The sequence below is a fragment of the Triticum dicoccoides genome, chromosome 6B (assembly GCF_002162155.2).
Source record: "Triticum dicoccoides isolate Atlit2015 ecotype Zavitan chromosome 6B, WEW_v2.0, whole genome shotgun sequence".
NCBI lineage: Eukaryota > Viridiplantae > Streptophyta > Magnoliopsida > Poales > Poaceae > Triticum > Triticum dicoccoides.
In genome coordinates, this window is record NC_041391.1 from 235,753,977 (window position 1) to 235,780,732 (window position 26,756).

Sequence of the window (26,756 nt, forward strand, 5' to 3'; positions counted from 1 at the left end):
CAATCTAGTAGGCCAAACCAAACTGATAATTCGAAGAGACTTGCAAAGATAACTCAATCATACATAAAAGAATTCAGAGGAGATTCAAATATTTCTCATAGATAAACTTGATCATAAACTCACAATTCATCGGATCTCGACAAACACACCGGAAAAAGAGTCTACATCGAATAGGTCTCCACAAGAGAGGGGGAGAACATTGTATTGAGATCCAAAAAGAGAGAAGAAGCCATCTAGCTAATAACTATGGACCCGAAGGTCGGTGGTAAACTACTCACAACTCATCGGAGGGGCTATGGTGTTGATGTAGAAGCCCTCCATGGTCGATTCCCCCTCCGGCGGAGAGCCGACGAAGGCTCCAAGATGGGATCTCGCGGATACAGAAGGTTACAGCGGTGGAAATTGTGTTTCGTTGGCTCCCTGGATGTTTTCGGGGTACGTAGGCTTATATAGGAGGAAGAAGTACGTCGGTGGCCGCCCGAGGGGCCCACGAGACAGGGGGCGCGCCCTGTAGGGGGGCGCACCCTACCCTCTCGTGGCCGCCTTGGCTGCTTCTTGACTTGCACTCCAATCCTCTGGATCACGTTCGTTTCAAAAATCACGCTCCCGAAGGTTTCATTCCGTTTGGACTCTGTTTGATATTCCTTTTCTTTGAAATACTGGAATAGGCAAAAAAAGGCAATACGGGCTGGGCCTCCGGTTAGTAGGTTAGTCCCAAAAATGATATAAATGTATAAAATAAAGCCCATAAACATCCAAAATGGGTAATATAATAGCATGGAACAATAAAAAATTATAGATACGTTGGAGACGTATCAGCTCCTATGAAGCTTTCGGCTGAATACATTACTAAGATAAACCTACACTATACAAAAATAGCGTCGTAATTGTTAGAATAAATCCGAGGCATACCGTCGATCATCCGAGGACCAAGCAATCACACGATCCGACACCGAGATTTGTTAACGAGGTTCACCGATATGGCTACATCCCTGGGGCCTGACTATGGGCGCTCCTCCCCGTGACACCGCTACAATACCGCACCCGGTCGCCCTGGACACCGGCGCATGCCACCGGCTTCCCCTGAGTTCTGGTGCTATTATGTTGGCATAGATTACATCGTGTCTACCCCCGCTATATATGAGAGGCCTAGGATACAAGTGTCCTACTAGGACACGACTACATATCCTAAGTAAACACAATACAACTACAAGTCCAATTGTAACCTACCTTGTACACTATATTCGACACAAGTCCAACAAACTCCACCTTGGCGAATATTCTCCACCTCAAACTTGATACACGTTGGCGCCATAGTTCTTTGTACGGCTAACTCTGTGAAAAAAAGAATTAACAAGCTTTCCACGCGATGCCCAAGTACTAGCCTTCGCTTCATGTGAACTTCTCTCCTTGGCTTCAACTTCTGATGCTAAGCTAATTGCTTTTGCCTTGCCAACCATCCTTGCTAGTCCCCGATGGATGTATCAATGGATTTTTCCTTCGCAAGATTTGATCTTCCTGTGTCGTATACCAGGACTCGGTCCTATTCTTTTGCTCCAAAACAAATCTCATGTCTACTCCCAATTCATGCAGCGCGTACGGCCACACACAGCCAACCCAGCGTTCCACTTTTGCCTTGCTGCAGTTTCCACGGCTGACTAGCTTCCACGTGGGCTGCCACATGACGCTGGCCTTGGGCTTCGGTCCTCATGGACCAGCTCGCACCCGTGTCTGGCCTGGCTGGTCAGCACCTAGGCGATTTGATCTCACCATGATTCGATCCGAAACCCTCCGCTGTATAAGTCGCCTGCTGCAAGTGCACGCGTCGCTGCCGCTGCGATTAGACATCGACCTATCAACCCGCTGCTTCCGATTTCTACTATCAAGTACAACTTGACCACATCTGTTTCTCGATCATAACTCGCCGACGAACTTCGCCCCGTATCACGACCGCTTCTCACAGATTTTTGTCGACGTTCTTACTCTCTTCTAGATCAATGATTCATAGCCTCCGAACAACTTAGCTCATGATACTACTTGTTAGAATAAATCCAAGGCATACTGTCAATCATCCGAGGACCAAGCAATCACATGATCCGACACCGAGATTTGTTAACGAGGTTCACAGATATGTCTACATCCTCGGGGCCTGACTATGGGCGCTCCTCCCCATGACACCGCTACAATACCGCACCCGGTCGCCCTGGACACCGGCACATGCCGTCGGCTTTCCCTGCTTTCCGGTGCTATTATGTTGGCATAGATTACATCGTGTGTCTACCCCCGCTATATATGAGAGGCCTAGGATACAAGTGTCCTACTAGGACATGACTACATATCCTATGTAAACACAATACAACTACAAGTCCAATTGTAACCTACCTTGTACACTATATTCGACACAAGTCCAACAGTAATTACTGCAGCCTGTGGCAGCATCATAGATGTTGTATCACAACAAAATAAATTCCAACCATACAACAAAAGGCCTGTTGGCATAAAATTATAGTCCTTCCAGATAAAAGCACCATCAGATGTATAGAAGCACAGATCATTTGACCTGAGTGCTAATATTTCAGGTTGTAGAATCTGATGGAGCAGCACGGTCTCCACCTTTTTTTTCCGCCATTGCTCTTGAACAACGAAGCGAATGTCTGATAGTCTGGTTTCAAAACCATTCATATCTTGACGACATATGTCAACCACTATTCTTGTTTCCGAAACGACGTCCATTAGGGATTGGACTTGTGTCTGGAGCACAAATATATCACTCTGTCTAGCAGGAAGATTTTGTTCAGTAGGCGATTTGGACGAGGTTACCTTGACAACCAACCCAAAATTACGCAGGAAGGTGCTTTTTGCACTGTTAGCGGAGAGATACCGATGCGCTGCAACAAGAGGTGACATTGTGCCCGTGGTAGCCTTGTCACCTTCAGGTGGTTGTGGCTGTTCAATCATTTGTTCCATAGCTTTCTGAAAGTTTGAACTTGTAGATTAGTGTACCAGATAAGTTACTAATGAGACAAACAAACAAAGTAGGTTAAACGTTTATACATAACTTATTTTGGTGAACTACTGTAATAAATTAGCATGCATTGTAGTGCCAACTACATAATAAAATCACTTTCAGAACATATGTCCATGTAGCATGCAACTGTATTGTCTATTTTCTCACATTCATTGACATCTAAGGATAAAGATACATGGTTTAAAGTAGGATGAACATAGTATGGCATCATTCATATCATGGGCAAACATATATAAAACAAACAGGCTATTTTATCATTGTGTGCGCACGTGAATAACAACTAGATTATAGATCAAGACCAAAAGAATATCCTTCATCTCTTTTAAACCATGTAAGGTGAAATGATACTTTAAGACAACTGTGTATAAAAGTGAACAGAGTAACTGACATTGGCTGCAAACCAAGTAGTTAAATGAACACATCACAGTACCAATCGATTCAAGGCAGGAGGAGTAAGGACTTACAACAACGGCTTGAACTGGTGTGCTCATGCCCTTCATCTTTCTGGTGTGGCAATCCTTGAAGATTTGCACTACCTTCGGTTCAGGTTCTTTTTGGTCCGCACGGGCTTTCCTTTGTATTTGGAACAAGTCAATATAGATACGATAATATGGCGGGACCTGCATGGGCCACCAATACCAGGGTTGAATCTGGCAGATCTAGGGTAGGGGGTCCCGAGCTGTAAATCTTAGCTTGATGGTAACATGATAGAAGAGGGACAAAATGTTTACCCAGGTTCGGGCCATCTCGAAGAGGTAAAACCCTATGTCCTGCTTGGATTGTATTAATGTGATGGGTACAACGTACAAGATGATCTACCTCGATATCATATGTGTAGGTCTCTATCTCTACCCTACGAACTAAACCCATTGGCTTATATAGACACCGAGGGTGCCTAGGGTTACATTTAGGTCAGTTACATCTAGGGATAAACATGTCGATGATTCAAACATGCATTGAAGTATGCACCAAGTCTTCAGAGTATTCCATCTTAAGTACGCAGTGGGTCATGGCAAACATGACCCATTCTTGGGTTGCCTATGGGTCCTCGGCCTGGCCCATGATCGACAGGCCGACGTGTTTAGCACCCCCTAGTCCAGGACAACGTCACGCCCCAGTTGCGGCCGCTGTTGCTTTGCTACTAATGGGCAGTCGTTGTGCGAGATAGCAAGCTCCCGGTCATCTAGGTCACGGCCGAGGCGACCAGGCACCGACGAAGGTGGCCCGTCCAAATGTGGCAGGGAGCTCAGGACGCGCCGTTTCACCGTTCTCGCGTGTGCCACCACCTTTGCTTCATGGAGAGGAGATAGGGGGCTGGCGCCAGGAAGGGATGTGAAGGCTGGCGTTGGGGTCATCGATGAGATGAGCCAGTGTCTAGCAGAAAGATCAGGAAGGATGGGTGTGGGCGTCAGTGGGATTCAGTGGCCGCACGCGGGATGCAGGGACGAGGCGGGAGCCCTTTTATAGGTCTATACGACGGCGAAATGGTGGCTGCAGTGGGTGACTCGTGCAAGGGATTGGAGAAAATTTTCTCGAAAAGGGGGAGAAAGACAAAGCCGTGAGATGGGTTATCTCCCAGGTCATTGGCAAGATGCACACAGATCTGTACCACACCATATCGCAAACAAATACACGTGTCTCTTCTGATTGATCGATTTACGCTGCGAAAAAACTCAAAGAAGAACCTCAATAAAGAAACTTAGTGGGAAATAGGGTTTGGGGGGATAGATTGATTTTGTTCGAAAAAGTTTGTTTTGACATCCAAATCATTCGGGTAGTGCCTAGTGCATTCTGTAGCTTCATACTACTCAGGCCTCCTTTGGTTTAGAGGAATCTTGTAGGAATTTGATAGGATATGATTTCTATAGAAAAAATTCTATTCCTATGGACGAATTCTTCCTATCCTTCCCATTTCATAGAAAAATAAACATTAGCCTGGACTAAATGAAAAAAAAATTCTATGATGTGAATCAAAGGACATTTCTTTTTCTATTCTTATTTATAGGATTTTAAGATACATGTCATCTCATTTTTATGATTTTCCTGTTCCTACGATTTTCCTAACCTAAAGAGGCCTCACTCTGTTCTTTCTCCCAAAACCCCCGTATAGAACCCAAGCCAGCAGCCATGCTCCGTCGCCTCCTACTCCGCCAAGCTCGTCGGCGCCATTGCTCCTCCTCATTCTCCTCCGCCTTGCCCCTCTCCTCGCCGACCTTCGCCGTCTTCGGCGCCAACACCGGCGTCGGCAAGACCCTCGTCTCCGCGGGCCTCGCTGCCTCCCTCCTCCGTTCCCACGCCGCCTCCCCCTCCGCCGTCCTCTACCTCAAACCGCTCCAGACCGGCTTCCCCGCCGATTCGGACGCGGGGTTCCTCTACCGCAGGGTCCCCGCGCTTGTCCGCCCCTCCCACGCCGCGCACCTCGTCGCCTCCATCGACACCCTCTCCCCTGCCCCGTCAGTGGAAACCCCATCCCCTTCCCGCGAGGAGGCGGCCTTCTCCTACGATGGGGAGGGTAAGGCGGTGAGGAAGCTTCTGGCTTGCAGGACGCTGTACGCATGGCGGGAGGCGGTGTCGCCGCACCTGGCGGCGGAGAGGGAGGGGATGACGGTAGAAGACGCGCATGTGAGGTCGCTCCTGGCGGCGTGCCTCGCCGAGGGGGAAACTTTGGGGAAGGGGGAGGGGGATGTGTGGAAGCTGGTCGAGACCGCCGGCGGCGTGGCCAGCCCGGGCCCGTCTGGCACGCTGCAGTGCGATCTCTACCGGTGCGTTCTGATGCCTCTTCAGCCGTAAATATGCTGTTTTATTTGTTAAATGTTACCAAACGCGTACTAGTACACATGTTCTCCGGGGTGTTCAGTTTGAATTAATTGATTTCTCAAAAAGAAGAAGTTTGAATCAATTGAGGAAATGAAATGTTGCGCAATTTAGTACTACTCCGTCCCATAATGTAAGACGATTTTGCAAGAACTTCTTACATTATGGGACGGAGGGAGTATGATGCAATTGACGTTTCTGCTATATATACCCGTTTCCAGTGTTTAGTCCAGTGATATAGTCTGATTTTTGTTCTGTCTATTCACAAGGGATCTCAATACCTAAAAAAAATCGTTAGCCTATTCCATCGAAATCAACTATCACATTGGTGTAGTTTGTAAGAAGATACTCCCTCCGTCTCATAATGTAAGACGTTTTTTTACACTAGTGTAGTGTCAAAAAACGTCTTACATTATGGGACGGAGGGAGTATCATGCAAGCTGGAGATAACAATGGTGGTTAGTGAGCATGATAATCGCGGTGAACGATCTGCTGCTTTGAAGTTTTCTTGAGGCTGTTTGTTGGATATCCTGTTGATTTGTTGTGTTCTCAACTTTTCATTAACTGGAGCAGTTTATGTTTTTGATTCTACAAGTGATGAAAGTAATCACATATTTGGTGACCATTTGTGAAATATTTCTGATGTATGTCTACACACTCATCTCTTTTTCTAACATGTTTTATTTCTTGGGAAGTTATGGTGATCTTACCAGACATAAAGCATACTTCAAATCCTTTAAACCACGTTCGAATTGGTTACATGATTGCATCTATTTTTAAAGAACCTTGTGGCCTATTTAATTGTTCCCACAAACTTCATTACTGCTCAGCGTATTAGATTGATTTACATTAACACACTTCTTGATTCTGTGACTCTTGGCAGGCACTTTAGGTTGCCTATTATTCTTGTTGGAGATGGCCGTCTTGGTGGTATTTCAGGCACTTTATCGGCATATGAAACTCTGTTGCTCAGGGGGTATGATGTTAGCGCAGTGATTTTGGAAGATTGTGGTTTGTCAAACGACAAGTTCTTGCTTTCTTACTTGAGAAATAGGTAACATGCTTCAGTCTTATTGTTATTTTTATAAATGTTTTAGCAGCTCCGATTTCATTGATACGACAGCTTCACAATGTTTGTATTATTTAGGGTACCAGTGCTTGTTTTGCCACCTATTCCAGAAGATCCATCAGATGACCTAACTGATTGGTTTTCCGAATCATCTTCAGTTTTTGGTTTGCTTGAAGATGCCCTGCGATCTTTTCATTTGAAAAGAATTCAGAGGTTAAACAGTATGCAAAGAAAATCAAAGGATTTACTGTGGTGGCCCTTCACTCAGCACAATCTTGTACCTGTAGATTGTGTTACAGTAATTGATTCACGCTGTGGTGAGAGTTTTTCAGCATACAAGGTTTGTCCACTGTATATTCCAAGCTTTTGAAAAGAAATTTGAAATGAAGCTTTGAAACATCAGCGGCATTGTTATGAAATCTTTTGATGTAGGTGAAAGACAACAAGTTGATGATGATCCCTCAGTTTGATGCATGTGCAAGTTGGTGGACTCAAGGACCTGATTCTAAGTTGCAGGTTATTCTTGCACTTCCTGTATTTTTCAAAATATCCTTTACCTTGGTTTGCTAAGGGAACTCTTATTGCAGGTGTTCTATGGCTAAAGTTCTGTACGTTGAACTATTGACATGCAATTTTTGTGGCCTAAATTTCTCTTTCATCATCAGATTGAACTTGCAAGAGATATGGGCTACGCTGCTGCTAGGTATGGCCATGTGATGTTTCCAGAGAATGCTCATGAGCCTGCTCTTCGTTGTGCTGAACTTTTGCTTGGGGGAATTGGTAAAGGTTGGTGCTTTTACTTGTTTTTCATCTATTATAATGTATGTGCAGCAGAATCAAACTGCACGAGTATAAGTCACCCACTTAACGAATAAAATGGTGTATTAGTATGAAAAATGACTCGTTTAAAGAACCCTTTAGCTACCAAATTCCGTAGTTTAGATCTTATTGTTCGCACCTGAACACGTCATTGTGTGCCTCCGACATCGAGCATGATATGCTAGACACGTTGTCAGAGGAGCCTCACCGGGCGTGATAGGCAAGACACGCCAACAGATCTCTTGAGACCCGAAACCCCACACGCCCAGGAGGGACCCCTTCAGTGCGCGTGGCGGCAATGGGCTGCCCTAGTTTGGCTTGGCCGCCCCTAGAGCGTTGAGGTTCGCTGACATTGAAGACGAAGAACAATGAAGAACAAGAAGCAAAAACCAGGGCAAAGGAGACGTAGATAAAACATAAAAGTAGTAGATTGATTTGTCTGATTGTGTGTTGTCCAACGGGAAGGGGAGCCTTGGCGCAGCGGTAAAGCTGTTGCCTTGTGACCATGAGGTCACGGGTTCGAGTCCTGGAAACAACCTCTTGCAGACATGTAGGGAAAGGCTGCGTACTACAGACCCAAAGTGGTCGGACCCTTCCCTGGACCCTGCGCAAGCGGGAGCTACGTGCACCGGGCTGCCCTTTTTCTTTTGTGTTGTCCAAATGGATGAAGTGGCGCCAAGCTTCTGGCATTCTTTGTGACAAGAGAGTGCCACAAAAGCTAAAAGGCAAGTTCTACAGGACGGCGGTTCGACCCGCAATGTTGTATGGCGCGGAGTGTTGGCCGACTAAAAGGCGACATGTTCAACAGTTAGGTGTGGCGGAGATGCGTATGTTGAGATGGATGTGTGGCCACACGAGGAAGGATCGAGTCCGGAATGATGATATACGAGATAGAGTTGGGGTAGCACCAATTGAGGAGAAGCTTGTCCAACATCGTTTGAGATGGTTTGGGCATATTCAGCGCAGGCCTCCAGAAGCTCCAGTGCATAGCGGACGGCTAAAGCGTGCGGAGAATGTCAAGAGAGGGCGGGGTCGACCGATTTTGACATGGGAGGAGTCCGTTAAGAGAGACTTGAAGGATTGGAGTATCGACAAAGAGCTAGCTATGGACAGGGGTGCGTGGAAGCTTGCTATCCATGTGCCAGAGCCATGAGTTGGTTGCGAGATCTTATGGGTTTCACCTCTAGCCTATCCCAACTTGTTTGGGACTAAAGGCTTTGTTGTTGTTGTTGTTGTTGTTGTTGTTGTCCAACGGCCATCACCCTTCACATATTTATAGGGCAACTAGTTTTGTCGTAAGAGAGTAGGGCTCCTAATCTAAATACATGCTTCTCAGTTATCTGATTCAACCATCTAATGTCTTTCCATATGGGCGACTTCCCTTTTTTCTCTTTCTTGCCTTCCGAGTATTGTGTGTCTAACTTGGTTATCAACACACGCACCCGTGTTTTTGGTTAAAGCTTGTGTGCCAAAAAATAACTTGCACCTATTTGAGGACTAACGACATGTTCATACATTTTCTCAGGGCAATAACAGTTTATCAATTGTGTTATGAGGTCTAATTGTGATAATCAAGTATCGGCCATGAATGCCCAGGCTTCTTGCCACACATGTGGATAAAGCTTCTTCAAATATACCATTGAGAGCTTGGGGGAGCAAATTCCTTGTAAAGATTCCTCCAAATTCCAATTTATGGAAACCACCCTCACAACCTTTAAAAGGACCTTCCCGACTCGGAGACCACTTCCTAAACTTGTTGCTCTTGAGCTAATTGGTAGAATCACCTTCCACACTAGGTCAAAAACTTGAAAGATCTTCAAGTTGACCTTTTTGGAGTAAGCTTGCCACCCTTAGTTTGTCTATCTCTTTATGACCTTAAAAGCAACGAAACACTTATCAACGACTTCATCAAGATTGTCCATCATCACATTGTGAAAATCCACCACCGATAAGTCGTTTTGTTTAGCTAATCTCAAGGCGTCCAGATTTACCCCAACGGTTAAAACCGTCTCTTATCCATACACAAGCTCATATGGAGTTACGATTGTAGCACCATGCCTTGAGATTCTATGCGCCCACAAAGCCTTAAACAACCCATCATGCCATCTTCTTGGATTATCTTTAATCTTCTTCTTGATGATTTTAATTAATATCTCACTACCTGTCCATTGGCTTGGGCATAATATGGAGATGAATTGAGCAACTTCATTTTATAAGATTCGGTAAATTCTTTTACTTGACTCATATAAAAGATGAACCTTGATCCGAAGTTAATGCTTGAGGAATAATGAATCCATGGATAATGTGCTTAGTAATGAATTGAATTACCTCCACACGAGTCATATTTTTGGGAGGCGCTGATTTAGACCACTTGGTGAAACAATCAGTAGGTATCAACACAAATCAATGCCCCTTTGAAGGAGGATGAATCTGTCCAATGAAGTCCAATCCCCAATCTCTGAAATTGGCCACAACTCGACGATAGGATGCAACATAGCTGGAGGAGCTATATCACCAAACTTTTGACAAGCTTTGCACCCTTTATAATACTTGAAGCAATTGTTAATCATCGTTGGCCATTAAAATCTAGCATGCCGCGACAAGCACTTCAGTGCGTTGACTGATGAGTGCCACAAATGCCTTCATGTGCCTCTCCCATAGCAATTCTTGAAAAATATACGACCAAATTTGCAAATAGGTAAATTACTTGTCAAATGTACTTGTTCAAATATGTTGGGGAAGCAAGCACAATGATTGCGTGATTTGAATGATATCTTGCTCCGCTTTCTGATGGCTCTCCAACACCTTGTCCTCTTCTTCTGGATCCTGTGCCTCATCGCTCTAATGCTTCATGTCGACCGAACTTTGTTCGGCTACATATGTTTGTTGTTGATGCCCATCAATTTTCTTTGGCACGAAACTCATGGTGCAGAATGGAAGCTCCCTTAACTCCAGAAAAATCAAGCACGATCGTCTTGCCATGTCCTTGCTCAACCAAGCTTGCCTCTTTTGATTTGATAGATCTGAAACATGTACAATTTGATTTGGCCCTCCAATAACCGAACTACCCTTATCATTTGAATCACTCTTCTCATCAACTCTATCAATTGGCATAGCTTTTTTTCTTGCTTAATTCTACCCGTATTGCAACATAATCTCGAATCTGCCCCCTTTTTATTTGTTCAAGGCAAAGAGCATTATTATACCTTGGTGCAGCGGTAAAGCTGTTCACCCATAATTTGGCAATGAGATATGGGTGATGCCGAAAGTTTGCAATTGTGTAGGGGACGTATAATATGCTATGGTACTAGGTGAAGACATACGCACTCCTGCAGAACTTTTACTCATTCGGTTATGATCTTTGTGAAGGTGTGGTGCCGAATTATGGATATTAACATTTGCATATGGTGCTGAAAATTAGTAACATGAGGGGTATCACATGACAGTTGAAGGTAATTAGCCAAATAACTAGCAGTAGCATGCCCTATTCTCCCATCTATTGATGTGTTTAATGGTAGACTCGCATATTGTGAGTTAATTGCTGATGGATAAAACAGTGAAATATCCTCTTGCATGCATTGAAATTCCTAACATGAGATCTCTCATAATGATTAACTAAACTAACCACATTTTTCGTCGGCATATCGATTTGTGGGATTGCCGATGCATGAGAGTTCGAGATGTCTCGTAATGATTAACTGAACTAATCATGTTGTTCATCGGCATATGGATTTGTGGGGTTGTCGATACATGAGAGTTCAAGATGTCTCATAATGATTAACTAAACTAATCACGTTGTTCATCGATATATGGATTTATGGGGTTGCCAATGCATGAAAGTTCAAATACACATGTTGCATCTTGCCAATATCATAAGAAGGTTAAGTACTCGTACTTTGCATCGGCTCTTTCATGTAATCAAATGTGCAATTGAAAATTCTAGGGCTAGCTGATACAATATGATCATCAAAGGATCTAGTAACACCAACATATGAATTATTTACATCTACATAAGTAAATTGGGTATTTATATCACCTTTGTAGATTGCAAACCTTGACAATGATCTCTTCGTAACAACAACAGTCACAATGGACCGTTCAAAGTTTCTCCCCCCGCAGAGTCGCCAAAAAGCGTCTTCTCACATGAATACGTCACCATGTGCCTTTGGCGTCGATCGTGATACGCAAGAGTCGTCACTAGAGGAGCCTCACCAGGAGAGCGATACGCAAGACACACCGGCGAGATCTTGCCAGGAGGGACCTCGCTAGGGCATGTGGCGGCAATGAGCTGCCCTAGGTCCGCCTGACCGCCCCTAGAGCCTCGAGGTTTGTTGCTGTTGAAGACGAAGAAAGAGAAGCAACAAACTACAATAAAGGAGAAGTACATGAAAGATAAAGTATTAGTGTTAGAGTACGTAATGGGCCTAATGGGCCAATTAGTCTTAGGGTTAATTAGAGATAAGGGTCGCTTGCTTAGGGGTCAAGTAAACCTCTCTATATAAAGAGAGGAGATGTATCAATCTAATCAAGCAAGAATTAAGAAGGAAATCCCTTCCCTCTTGCCCGGCCGTGGGCAAAAAGGCCCCCGGCCGGCCCTCTCGCGCCCTCCTTCTAGCAGCGCCATAACAATTAGATTGATTTCTTTTGATTGTTTGTTGTCCAATCGGCCATCACCCTTCACATATCTATAGACGGCTGGTCTTGCCATAGGAGAGTAGGACTCCTAATCTTAACATATGTTTATCTGATTTGGCCATATAATCTCTTTCCGTATGGGTGACTTTTTTTTGTCTCTTTCTCGCCTTCCAAGTATTGATTGCCAAATTTGGTTATCAACACTTATTACTCCCTCCATTCCTAAAGATAAGTCTTTTTAGAGATTCCAATATGGACTACATATGGAGCAAAATGAGTGAATCTACACTCTAAAATATGTTTATATACATTCGTATGTAGTCTATATTGAAATCTCTAAAAAGACGTATTTAGGAATGGAGGGAGTAGATTGGTAGATAGTTGTGCTTACCTGAAGAAAGGAGACAGCAAAATGGGCACATTTGTGAACAAATGATATGTGCTTATCTGATTCATATTGATCTTTAAATTTTCCACACAAAAACATTATTTCTGGTTTGCTGAGATAATAATGTTTCAGTTGTTCTTGTTTCATTATTAGTGTCCTGTTATTCAAGTCAAATTGCTCAGGAACATTTTGTTGATTGCACATAGCTTTCTTGCAATTTGTTGGTCAGATTGGGCTTCCAGAGTTTATTATTCGGACAATGGATCAACAGCAATTGAAATAGCTCTGAAGATGGCATTTCGCAAGTTTTCACTTGATCGTGGAATTCTACTCGATAGTGACAAGAGTATCACCAACGAAAGAAATATTCAGTTAAAGGTTTGCTGCTCTTATACTAAAAGTACTTATCCTCATTGTTTTTAGGTTTCTGGAGCAGCATAAGGTTGTGGAGGAGTAACTCCACCTTCCTGCTACAATGTGTACAACATAAGTGTTGAAGGAACAACTTCAACGTGCTGCACTAGATATCGCTCTAGAGGCGGAGACAGGGCCGATATGGCAGCAGAAGTTCAATCCAAAACTCCTAGAACGCAAGATCTAGTCCAAGATTTTAGATAACAACACCAAGTTCTATTCTAGGTAGTGGGGGTACATAGTCTGGGTACAAACTAGAGGTGAGGAGCTCTATTTATAGGGCTTTGGAAGCCTTCACATACTTCTACTTATGGCTAGAACACTCTAGAAAACATTACTTAAGATTCACAACTAGAGGACTCTAGAAAACAGTAGGTAGGGTAGAAAAGAAAAGAAATACTACACTAGCGTGGAAGCATATAGAAGTAGCCAAACAAATCTGACATACAATTTTCTTTTCTTTTCTTTTTCCTCATCTAGTGTTCCTCATCATTCTTCCCTGGTTGTTTGGAACTCGCCCTCGAGTTATCTTCATAGAGCGCTTCTTCTAGATGGTAGAGAGTCAAGTCCGCAACATTGGAAGTGTTGGATATACCCATGTCACTTGGAAGATCTATCACGTAAGCATTATCATTTATCTTCCTCACAATAGAGAAGGGCCCATACCTTCGTTGCTAAGCTTCCCCTTAACACCTAAAGGCAGCCTCTCTTTTCGGAGGTAGACCATCACCTTGTCACCAATTTGGAATGATTTCGGCCTCCTTTTGCAGTCAGCAAGTTGTTTATATTTCTGATTTTGTGCTTCCAAAACACCACAAATTTCTTCAAATAACTCAGTGTAATTATCAACAAAGGACAATGCTGATTTTGAGTGTCCCCTTGATGGTAGCTTGACCAGGTCCACCACATGTGTTGGAACTTTAGTGTAGACAACGGAAAAAGGACTCCTTCCTGTGGATCTATGCTTGGAGTTATTGTAGGAGAACTCTGCAAGAAATAAAGTCAAATCCCATTGTCCCTTTCTTTCTCCACAAATACACGGATCAGATTACCCAAAAATTTGTTCACCACTTCAGTTTGTCCATGTGTTTGTGGATGGGCAGTGCTAGAAAATTTCAATTCAGCGTTGAATTGCTTCTACAAAGTGAGCCAAAATGCAGCAAGAAACTTGCTATCATGGTCTGAGACGATGGACAAACTTTCCAGCATCTCTCTTTAGTTGTGGCCAAAAGTAACGAGCTTCCAGGTTAGCGATAGTCTTGTCACGTCCAAATGGCCATTAAGATCACTTCAATGGAGTTCTCTGACCAGTTAGTCACGTACAGAACTTCTCAGAATGCACAAACGATCTTTTTTGAAGAGATAGCCATCTTGCATGAAATAGTCATCACCTAATGGCTAGCCCTGATGTGTTTTACCCAAACATGGCCAAAGTCTTCGTCATCCTCATACAACTCCTTTATTTGATCCATGCCTGAAAGTTCAGCCTCAATAGAAGTCAAGAGGCATGCGACCACTCGGTTAGTCGTTCCAGATTTATGCACGATGAGATAGTTAAACCTCTCCAGATATACCGCCCATCTTGCTAGCATGCGATCAACATGTTTTTGATTTCTAAAATGCTTCAAGGATTGATGGTCAGTGTAAACGACAAACTCTTTAGGCAGCAAATAAACTTCTCAAGTTTTCAAAGCTCTGGAAATGGCATACAATTCTTGCTGATAGGTATTCCATTTATGTCTAGCCTCGTTTAACTTCTCACTAAAGAAAGCAATGGGCTTCCTTTCTTGAGATAGAACAACTCCAATGACTACTCCACTTGCGTCACGCTCCAACTTAAGTCTTGTTGAAATCAGGTAGCACCAAGACAGGAGCTTCTGAGAGTTTTTGCTTGATCTCATTGAAACTAACTTCAGCCGCTTCTGTCCATTGGAACTTTCCTTTCTTCAGGCACTCGGTAATTTGTGCCATGATAGTGCTGAAATTCTTCACAAACCGCGTATAGAAAGTTGCAAGGCCATGAAAACTTCTTACTTCAGAAATGGTCTTCGGAGTTGGCCATTCTCGGATTGCTTCAACCTTAGAATCATCAACACGAATACCTTCACATGTTATGACGAATCCTAGGAAAAGAAGTTGTGTTTGCAGGAAAACACATTTCTTCAAGTTGACGTAGAGCTCATTTTCCCTTAGTACTTGTAGCACCTTTCGAATGTGATCAAAGTGTTCATCCGCATCCTTGCTATAGATCAAGATGTCATCGAAATAGACCACAACAAAGTGGGATAAGAAGGGTCGAAGGACTTATTCATCAGGTGGATAAAGGTACTTGGTGTATTTGAGTCCAAATGGCATGACTAGTCATTCAAACAACCCTTCCTTTGTTTTGAAGGCTGTTTTCCATTCATCCCCGGGTATGATACGAATTTGATGACAGCAGGAGTTCAATTCAAAACTCCTAGAACTTACGATTCACCATTCTACTCATAGCTACTCACAACTAGAGGACTCTAGAAAACAGTAGGTAGGGTGGAAAAGAAAAGAAATACTACACTAGCGTGGAAGCATATAGAAGTAACCAAACAAATCTGACATTCAATTTTCTCTTTTTTCTCTTTCCTCGTCTAGTGTTCCTCATCAGTTTCTTTTGGACTCACTCAGTTTACAGTTGACCCAGTTTTTATTAGTTAGGACTCTAGTTTCACCTCTAGCCTTCCCCAACTTGTTTGGGACTAAAGGCTTTGATGTTGTTGTTATTGTTGTAGGATCTTGGTTTCTTACTTGCTAGATATGGTTGTACTAGTTTCTTCGAACTCTCTCTGCACTTCACTATTATCGTGTTTAACATTACTCTATGGTCGATTGCATTACTCTATGTGAGTGTTGGCTAAGATAGGATAAGGGCTACGCTCGTTTTGAGTGGTCGAACAGCCAAAACGGACTCCATATGAGAAAGTTATGAACGTTTTCTTAAATACCGCGCAAAACCGTTTCCGACCCGAACTTAGAGACTAGTTCTAGTCTAGTCGAATCCAAAAAAAATCCAATTGGGCGGAATGAAGATGCAAGCAACCGGAAGCATGATTATGACCAAGGGCGGTGGTGGGGACGTACTGGAATTTGATGGATGTTGGTGGTCGGCAGTGGAGGGGCTGATGGCGCGGTGGCGGCAGCGTGACTAGTGTGAACAGAACTCAAAACTATAAAGGACTAGAACCTACAACTCTACATGACGATGCAGATGTAAACTCAAAAAAGATGGAATGCACTGAAAAGAAAAATTGTGACGGCTCAGACTGGCTTGGACAGGATGATCTAACCCTTTTTTTTTTTTGCTTTTTTGTGGGCTATAGGTATAAAGAACAAAAATTAATTCAGAGTACAATTTTTTTGGAAAATCTCACCGAGCAACCTGGAAATCTGATACCACGTGATAGGTACAAGGTGTCCCGATCTTTCAATGAGATAGTATCGATTTTGTTGGAGACTTTGACGACCCGACTACACTGAACACTCAGTGGTGTGCCTTAGCAATCACTAAACCAACTATGCTATAGTTATTGACAGTGTTGGAAACACAGTCCACCTGATCATGAGGATCAATCCCTTCATGCAACCGAAAAACAAGTGAGAATTGGAGATATGCAATCTAACTTGCAGGTATAAATCGAAATTCTTGATTAACGCAGTCAGGTTTCGATGATGCGCACAAGTCTGAGGTCTCACTGATTCTCGTGTCTATGGCAAAGAGTAGCAAACGCTAAACACCCTAATTCGGTACCCTAATGGGGATTTGAACGGTCAAGTTGGTAGATTGTGAAAAGAGTGGTGGCTTAGGAGCAGCAGATGAAGTTCCTTCTCCTTCATCTTGAATCTTCACTTGAGGAATTTCTTTAGAAGGTGGAGCTTCCTCGTCTTCAACGTGGACTTCTCTTTCTCAGGATTGTAAACCATGTGAGCACGATCCATCTTGAACTTTCAATCTTGCACCACATGGTCTATAAGCTTTTCACTATAAGGAGCAAAGGGGCAACTTCTTGTTTGATCTTGTGAAGCCTCTCTTATGCACTCACATATGTATTCCATGAGATCGAATGGAGTAACCTTATCAAGTTGGCCATTAGCTTCCATGGGTGCCCTCTAATGTTGGTTGTGTCATCTACGTTTGGATCAAGAGTCAATCTTAGCAGGTAGTTCAAAGTGTAAAGTCTGGGAAGAAGACCTGTGGTTTTCCAATAGTTCTTTGCAGGTATTTTCTCCTTGTAGAGACACTTCATATCTTTAGTGGACAACTTTGGCCTCTTATGGATAGACTTGTATCTAGGATTGTTAGATCCTTCCAATCTAAGCACTTGGGCAAATTCTCCCATATTTGAGATGTACTTGATCCTGTTGTTCACATCCATGAGAAAGATCGTGGTCTTATTCTCAAATTGGACAGTGGCGTAAAATTAATCTCATTAGTCCAATCTTCCTTTTGAACCATTAGAGCATCAACCTCGCTCATTGCACATATCAACTGGACTGGGATATCTCTGAGAAATATGGGTTTACTAACACCTTAGTGAGCATGGCAAATTTGGAGAGGTGTGGTATGTGATTGGAAACTTATGCTGCAGACCCATAGCCATTTAGGGATTCCAGCCAATTTCTGGAATCAGCCACTTGCGAGGACCCCACATATGCTATCGACACTGGCAAATGTACCCCTCGAACTCTTTTGTTTGGCTTACTGACCCCCATTTCCTTAAGTCATTGTCAAGTGTCACATCTATACTTCTGTCCTCACCATCTTCCAAAACTTCTGTCACATCTAGGAACCTTCAGTTCTGCTGATCGCACTGGTGACTGATGTAGGATTTACACACTGCATGGTGGATGCTGTGGTCATCTACAGTTGTTAACATGCGGAATTTGGAAAATTAGGTGAATAGAACTCCAAATTCATGAATAGGGTAATAAAACTCATAACTCTAAAGGTCCTTTTATATACGAGAGGCCTGGGATTTGGATCGTTAAAATGAATTTCAGTTTGGACTAGATTCAAACACTCCATAAAAACAACTCCAATATTCATAGTATTACAAAGAATCAATGATGTTTTTGCCTTGTTTCATTACTTACCACTGTGTAATTTAGTTCCTCACAATGTCCAACTTGTTTGTTCTCATTAGTCAGTAATTCATAACTATATCTAGAGGCAAACAAGGTAGTCTGGACCAGAAATATCTAAATCCTCATTTTTGTCCCTTATCCGTTGACATATTAATTGAATTCTTTGATCTCTAGGTCCTTGCTCTAAAAGGTTCATATCATGGTGATACCCTGGGTGCTATGGAAGCTCAAGCTCCATCAGCCTATACATCGTTCCTTCAGCAGCCATGGTATGCATCAAGTTCAGTTTCACTCATATGCTGCATGCTTAGAAATATTCACACCTTTTTCTGATGACTGTCTTTCCCAACTATTGCCATTTTTTTGCACTACTGTTGCCCTTTCATGTCTTGATTTGTCTGCAGGCACAGTACATATTTCTATCAAGACATAGAACTGCTGTTCCTCTAAACCCCTTTCTTGCTATCAGTTTCAATATAAGTAAATGTGGAATCTCTCATTTAAGGTTTTTTCTGCAGGTATTCTGGGCGGGGACTTTTTCTAGATCCTCCAACAGTGTTCATAAGAAATGGGACATGCGCACTTTCTTTGCCCCAGTCGATACAGAACTGTCATCTGAGCCCTGGTGATAAATGTCAGTAACTCGTTTGACAAGTCAGATTAAATATGTGTAATTTTAACTTAACTTACATATTTGGACTGACAACTGAAATTGCAGGTTTTCCTTCATTTGCTGAAGTCTTTTGCAAGAGTAGGGACTCATCAGCTGCAGCTGATTTATACTCAACCTACATATCCCAACAACTTTCAGAATATTCCATGTCAAGTAACACAGAGCATATTGCAGCACTTATTATAGAACCAGGCAAGTACATTGTTCTCCATTAGCCAAGTGAACTGCTTGGATATTCACTTTTTGACATATGCCTTAATTTATATTGAGTTGAATTGGAGGTTCCATGGTAGGATCACACATCATATAATCGATTTAGAATCTAGGATCACAAATCGTAGAAACAATGCAGAACTGTTATGGTCGCTGTGCCAATCTAGGGTTGCAGAAACGCAGAATCATATGCCACAATTGAGATTCTGAAAACCTTGCGTCACACAGTCGGCTAGAGGTGAGAGTATGTGCTCACTCCACACAAGTTTTTGTTCTCCCCGTTTGTTGGTAGGTACATGTAAGAACTGTATAATTGCTTGTTTTTGTTTTTTCTGTTTTGTATGTTGCTGTAATGTTTGATCCTCGTTAACTCCTATTCATGCAGTGATACAAGGTGCTGGGGGAATGCACATGATAGATCCACTTTTCCAGCGAGTACTTGTCCATGAGTGTAGAGACCGAAAAATACCTGTCATATTCGATGAGGTCTTTACAGGGTTCTGGCGTCTTGGTGTGGAGGTAACAGATCGCAACAATCTTCGCGGATAATACATGATACAAGTTAGCTCACGCCTTTCAGAAATCATGACAACTTCTTTCTTTCTCAGTCTGCTTCAGAGTTGCTCGGCTGCTTACCTGATGTTGCATGCTATGCTAAACTGATGACTGGTGGGATAGTACCATTAGCTGCAACGGTAACAACAGAAGCAGTTTTCGAGGCCTTCAAAAGTGACTCTAAGGTATATTTTGAATGTGTTTCTGTGTGCTCAGGCTTCAATAAACTAAGAACATCATTTTTTATGTTATGTGAAAAAGGATCACAGTAAACACGGGGCTGGAGGCACTGATAAGTTTTTATAATGGTCCAGCTTACAGCGCTTTTACATGGCCATTCCTACACTGCTCATGCCATGGGCTGTTCTGCGGCAGTAAAAGCTATCCAATGGTTTAGAGATCCATCCACAAATTCAAATCTCGATTTTGATTGTATGAAGCTCAAGGAGGTAATGAATTTTAATTGGTTGAATTTGTATAGATTGATGGAGGAAATGGTCAGCAATGTGTCTTTGTGTCTTAGAAGGGTCGGTACTCTCTCCATTATTAGCATGTTGGCCATTCAACTAAATGTGCATCACAGTAATATGAAATTACCTTAAGTCTTAAGTCGGAGACGAATGATTTATCCCAAGTTCACACTTTGGGGGAGTGCTAATCTTCTCTGGAGAGGCGTTGGAATACCAAGTATCCTTCGAGGAGTCCCCACAATTCCAAGAGTAACAAGATCCACAAGGGATTCAGTGGGAATTGTTGCAGTGCATATGTGGATTGCCTAGCCCTTTTCATAAGTTCGGACTTTTGGTTGCGTTGGCTAGTGCATGAAGCTTAACAGGAATCAACTTTCTCAAATTGGTTTGTTAGAACTAAAAGGCGACATGTTCAACAGTTAGGTGTTACGGAGATGCGCAAGTTGAGATGGATGTGTGGTCACACGAGGAAGGGCCGAGTCCGGAATGATGATATACGAGATAGAGTTGGGGTAGCACCGATTCAAGAGAAGCTTGTCCAACATTGTCTGAGATGGTTTGGGCATATTCTGTGCAGGCCTTCAGAAGCTCCGGTGCATAGTGGACGGCTAAAGCGTGCTGATAATGTCGAGAGAGGTCGGGGTAGGATGAACTTGACATGTGAGGAGTCCGTAAAGAGAGATCTGAAGGATGGAGTATCACCAAAGAACTAGCCATGGACAGGGGGTGCGTGGAAGCTTGCTATCCATGTGCCAGAACCATGAGTTGGTAGCGAGATCTTATGGGTTTCACCTCTAGCCTAGCCCAGGCGATGCTGTTGTTGTTGCTCTTGTAGAACTGTAGATCGAGATCTCATCTATCTTCCCCTAAATTTGTGGCAAAGGTGGAGCACCATGGAAGGAGATCACAAGCTTTTGGAAGGTCACAACAATGGTGGAGAGATAGTGGAGTCGTTCCCTTCCTTTCAGGGAAGGGTTTTTAAACAGGGTCCCTTTAATACCTACTCATTGGGCCACGTACAGAACTGCCCAGGGGCTCTAGTACAGGCTCTGGGTGACTTTCGGGTGAGCCCAGAAGGTACTGGACCTGTCTGGACCCTGAGTGCCCGGAGTTCCAGTCCGGTCCCTAGGCGATTTCTGGGCGAGTCCAGACTCCGGGCCGCTCCAGTGGCTCAAACAGCAGCCTTTTAAAGGCGCTCTCCGAGGGTTTTTTAATGGGACTGTGGCTGTATATTGTTTGTTTAAATATAGTTGATTCCAACACGTCATCCAAAGCGTACCCCATCTTAATAGTGTGGCTTTTCCCATGACTCAAAATAAAGAAATCATAGCCAGAAATAAACGACCATCTTATTTTAACCTTTTTGAGTGGGGGGTCTGCAACTATGCGTGCGTCTCTCCGAATGGACTAAATCATTTAGTATATACTCAAGAAGATGATTAGTCCTATAATCACCTTGTCACTAACACAAAAACTCCTTAACGGGCGTATATGTCCTTCAATCTGTTCCACCATAACATGTGATATTATTATCTTACTCCCTTTTTGTTATAAAATTAATGGTGAGTTCACAGGTTCATGTGCTTTGGGCATATATCTCTAATGTAATAATATGCATTAACAATATATTTATATGAAGTATCTTTGTTAATGTAAGAAGTTTCTTTGCTAATGCTATGTTCTGTCAATTCGTGCATGTAGTTTTACAGTTCTAATGTCTACCAAAATTTGCAGCTATGGGATGGCACACTTGTGAACCAGTTATCGTCACTACCAAATGTAAAGAGAGTAGTCTCCTTGGGAACTCTGTGTGCAATTGAGCTGCAGGCCGAGGGATCTGATGCCGGGTATGATACTCTTGATAGTCATTAATTTGTTTCATTGATGGTATCTTGGACATTTTACCTTAAACTTCTTGAGTGAAGAGGAAAAATCACTTTTCTTAAAGACTCTCGCATGCACGCCCATAGACACACGCACAAAACAAAATATGGCATTTTTCATTAACAAGAACGTGGATTTGTTTGCGAACCACTCCCAAAATGATATGCACATAGCTTGGATCTGTTTGACAAAAAGAAGACACTCACTGGGCCACCCCCACCCTCACGATCCTACTCACAAACATATGGTTGCCATGCATGACACGTCACTCGCCCTCCTGTTCTGCCCCTGGTGCCGCTTTTTATATTAGGACCTGTTTAGTTGCTATGGAATCCAATTTTTTCTAGAGCGTCCCTTTTTTGCTCTTTGCTCTAGAGTATCTATAGCAAGGTGTTGTATGACTCAAAGTGCAGTATAATAAGAGCGTTTACATGTAACTGAAATGTCAAACACTCTAGTACGTGTAGATGTATTGATGTCCTGATTTTTTTCATTGACCGAATTGTGTTGATATGTGAACGCTGTGAGTCCTGGATCTGCCTCAGCTAACTTTAGTTGAATGATAGCCAGTGTTGTAAAGATTAGTGAATTTAAGCAAATCATATTGCATGGACATGCTAGGCCCAGGGCTTAGCCCTGGCCCAGCCCAAGTATACAAGGGATATGTATGCTTTTTTTGTGTAGGAATGCCTCATCCTCGCCCACGTCGCCAGCTCCACTCAATCGATCAAGTCCTGTGCCCAGCACCCGGTCACCACGCATGGTGCCCTACAGATAGGAGTTTCTGTTGTACCTACCTGATCCAGCCGTTGTGCCACGGCCTATGTAATATACCATTCTTCTTTTTGGCCCAAAATACTGAAACCTGGACAGTGAACAGTCCAGCTCAGCCCCTTCCTTTGTCCAATCTTGGACATTGCATAGTTGTACTTGTAGCGCTAGATAACAAATGCGATCATTCAGTTCCTAGTCCATTAAATGCTTCATATCTATATTACTTACTTTTTTCTAGCAATTTGTACCCCCAGTTGAACGAGGATATGAGACAACAATGGTGTCCTCTATTCTGGTGAAGCCATGTCTAGATTTCTTACAAATTCGGTTTCAAATTATAAGAACCCAAAGAACTAGCTGGAACTCTATCAGTTAAAGCCAAAATATCAAGATTGTACAAGGGAACAAGAAAACTAAATACCTAGTGAAGTACAAGATGCTAAACAATTCAGTTAGGGACGAATTCACTACTTTATTTAACTATAAAACACGAAGTGTACTATGACTGCACTGCTCTTGCTCTTATGTAATATTCCCTTAATAATCATTTCTGGCAGGTATGCGTCGTTGTATGCGAGATCCCTGATCCAGCAACTTCGAGAAGAGGATGATATCTATGTGAGGCCCCTGGGCAACGTGATATACCTAATGTGTGGTCCTTGCACGACCAGAGATGTCTGCACAGAACAACTGTCCAAAGTGTACCGTAGAATCAGCCACTTCAATCCAATTCACTGAGGATAGTTGTGAGCAGAAAATCAGAAAATCTATGCTAGCTTTAGTTTCCGGCCAAAAGACAATGTGCCCCGCCTCTAAGGTGAAAGCTTATGGAGCTTCTTGAATATGTAGTTCAGGCTGGATGTAAGTTCAGTTACAATGTTCTCCTATAATTACGTGGAAGTGGGATGACATTACAAAGAGAAATAGGCCTACTCTGCATTTCACACTTTCACGTCATCATAGTAATATTACCCAGTATAGGCCTATTTCTCTTTGTAATGTCATATATATATAAGATTTGTTCCAAAGTTTTGGCTAATCGTCTCCGCGAGATTTTAGAAGAAATCATTGCTGAAGTGCAAAGTGCCTTCGTGCCGGGGAGGCTCATAACTGATAATTTTTTGACGGCTTATGAATGCATCGATGCCATGAAAAGAAAGAAGGGGAAGCAAGGGTGGTGTGCAATCAAGATTGATATGATGAAAGCATGCGACCGCGTTGAGTGGGAGTATTTGCAGGCAATGATGCAGTGCCTGGGCTTCTCTGAAGATTGGTTATCTCTTGTGATGAAGTGTGTTAGCTCAGTTAGCTTCCAAGTGGAGGTTAATGGTGAATTGTTACCCTATTTTCGTCCTTCAAGAGGGACCAGGCAAGGGGATCTGATATCTCCCTACTTGTTTCTACTCTTATGGAGAAGGATTATCATGCATGCTTAAGAACTATGGAGGCTAAGTGGACAGAGGAATTAAAGCGGGGCTTTGATCTTCATGGGTGTCACATCTTTTGTTTGCAGATGACTGTCTGGTGTTCATGAAGGTAGATGGGTGAAGTGCGAACGGCTTGAATGATATTCTCAATGCCTATAGCATTGGCTCAGGTCAGAGTGCAACAAACAAACAAAAAACTTGATTTTCTTCATCCTAGGCCCTGTTTGTTTCATAAGTCCTAGGACTTTTTTAAGTCTCAACTTATAAGTCATAAGTCCCTACCTGTTTGTTTACAGGGACTTATAAGTCCCGAGTCCCTACCTGTTTGTTTACAGGAACTTATAAGTTCCGAGTCCCTATCTGTTTGTTTACAGGGACTTATAAGTCCATGTTGCACCGCTGCAACGAGGCTCAGGAGAGGGCCTGTCCGGCGATTGGAGGCACCGCTGCAACGAACCGAGGCAGAACGAACCGAGGCGAGGCGGCGACGGGGTGGCGAACCGAGGCGGGGCGAGAGGCGGGGCGGCGGCGTGCGGGGAACGAGCCTGGAGCGACGCGGGGTAGGTCCGGCCCGGGATAAGTCCCAATAAGCTCCTCCCTGAGAGTCTTATTTGATAAGTCCCAAATCACCACAATAAGTCCCAATAAGTCCCTCATGTTTGGTTTAGATGGGACTTATAGGGACTTTTTTAAGTCCCTAAACCAATAAGTCCCTGGAAACAAACACCCTCTGAATTGTGGAGCATCTATTAGAAGGGTTGTTCGAAACTGTTTGCAAATTTAGAGAGAGGCCCTAGCAGAGAAGTATCTTGGTCTACCGACTGCAACAGGGAGGATCACAAAACAGAACTTTGAACATATTATTGAGTCTGCAAGATCAATGTTGACGTATAATGTGCTGCCTAGTCTCTTCCATCAGATCGGTCTTTTGGTTGCATTGGCTAGAGCATGCACTTCTACATGGTATCAGAGCTAAGAGATCTTGAGTTCAAGACCCGGCTGGCGCAATTAAATTGCAGCCCACTTTCGGTTCACGTTTAGGCCTGAGGGAGCCACACGTGAGGGGAGTGTTGACGTATAATGTGCTGCCTAGTCTCTTCCATCAGATCGGTCTTTTGGTTGCATTGATTAGAGCATGCACTTCTACAATCAAGAGTCCAGGGATGGAGTCACAGGAATGCGGCTTGTGCAGGAAGGGAGGTTCACCTCAAAGCAGTGGTCCAAGCCCTACCGGCCTACTCTATGAGTTGTCTTGCGTTCACAAAAGGTTTATGCCGCAAAGTCATGACAACCATATCCAAGTATTGGTGGGCTGGGTCACTTGACAAGAGGGGTATGCATTGTCAATCTTGGTCAAAGATGTCTATTCCGAAATCTAAAGGTGGTCTAGGCTTTCGATACCTAGAGATCTTGACTGATGCAATGGTTGCTAAGCAAGCTTGGAGGTTGTTAGTCTATCCAGACAGCTTGTGCGCCCGTGTTAAAAGGTACTCCCTCCATAAACAAATATAAGAGCGTTTAGATCATTAGTATAGTGATCTAAACACTTTTATATTTATTTACAGAGGGAGCAGATACTATCCACAAGGTGATTTTCTTCAGGCCGGGTGCCCGACGAGTTCATCTATTCTCAATTAGTACAAAGTTAAGTCATCTATTTTGGAATGGAGGGAGTACAACGTAGCGTGCGATAATTCAAGATAATTGAAGGGAGGAAAGCTCTTCAGCAAGGGCTGGCTCGTCGAGTGGGTGATGGAAGGACCACTACTATGAAACCATTATGTAGAATGTCAAATGACCCGGTGCAGTTAGTTGCCGATGTACTGGACGAGGATACGCGTCAATGGAATACCGATCTGGTTAGGAAAATCTTCATTACATCAGGTTGGCCGGTGGTCCCGCAGCCACACGATGCACCCGTATGAGCCGTTTGATTTGGCCCCTGCGTACGCACCTTTGGCGGTCGCAGCGCGCGACAGAATACGCAGCAGCGCGAGACATACGACAGTGCTCCCCGATCAGGAAAATTGCGCGGTTCCGTGATGTAACGGCAGACCGCGAGCCGGTTGTTCCATTTTCAGGATTGGTGCGAGAGATTCGGTATAAGTTGAAAACGTTTTATATTTGCTACTATACATGTGAAATATGACTGGCTGTTCTGACGTATACAACGTCCTCTTTCTGACGAAAGGAGCTGGGTCCCAGGATATTCGTTTCTGAGCCCGGGCTCAAATGCTCCTGAAATCTCCTCCGCCAGCTAGCGTGTTGATGTGTGCTGGGCAATGTATTCTTTCCTGTGTATCACATGTATGGTAGGAAAAGAAATCCAGCTCTGGGTGCCTTACATGAGACGGCAGTTGAAACCGTGCAGCGGCTCAGCTATTTTCTATGCCCAACCATTCAGTCCAGGATCTCCTCGTATAGGAAATTCGGGATATCTCCTTTGTTCCCCTTCATGATCATAATGTCGTATGACAT

At 43.4% G+C, this 26,756-nt stretch overlaps 1 protein-coding gene across 2 annotated transcripts; it reads left to right on the forward strand.

Moving 5' to 3' along the window:
- The first annotated feature begins 5,127 nt into the window (after positions 1-5,127).
- LOC119323887 (bifunctional dethiobiotin synthetase/7,8-diamino-pelargonic acid aminotransferase, mitochondrial-like) lies at positions 5,128-23,890 on the forward strand. 2 transcript variants are annotated; one of them, XM_037597606.1, is made up of 14 exons: positions 5,128-5,790; positions 6,726-6,896; positions 6,990-7,251; positions 7,344-7,427; positions 7,577-7,697; positions 12,983-13,131; positions 18,457-18,551; positions 18,801-18,916; positions 19,001-19,147; positions 19,554-19,687; positions 19,777-19,908; positions 20,038-20,172; positions 21,928-22,040; positions 23,409-23,890. In XM_037597606.1, exons 1-14 carry the CDS (start codon positions 5,156-5,158, stop codon positions 23,587-23,589), a joined length of 2,475 nt encoding a protein of 824 aa, XP_037453503.1. In that variant the 5' UTR covers positions 5,128-5,155; the 3' UTR covers positions 23,590-23,890. The 2 variants fall into 2 exon arrangements, with proteins under 2 accessions (XP_037453503.1, XP_037453504.1); XM_037597607.1 differs by lacking the exons at positions 21,928-22,040; positions 23,409-23,890 and having other exon boundaries at positions 19,985-20,086.
- The last annotated feature ends 2,866 nt before the right edge of the window (positions 23,891-26,756 follow it).

What these genes read in the sequence shown, in the direction of transcription:
- LOC119323887 (XM_037597606.1), top strand. Translation starts at nt 5,156, where the DNA reads ATGCTCCGTCGCCTCCTACTCCGCCAAGCTCGTCGGCGCCATTGCTCC. An exon ending in GACCTGATTCTAAGTTGCAG is followed by an intron (nt 7,428 to 7,576) that starts GTTATTCTTGCA and finishes TTTCATCATCAG; the next exon opens with ATTGAACTTGCAAGAGATAT. An exon ending in TCGTTCCTTCAGCAGCCATG is followed by an intron (nt 18,552 to 18,800) that starts GTATGCATCAAG and finishes TTTTTTCTGCAG; the next exon opens with GTATTCTGGGCGGGGACTTT.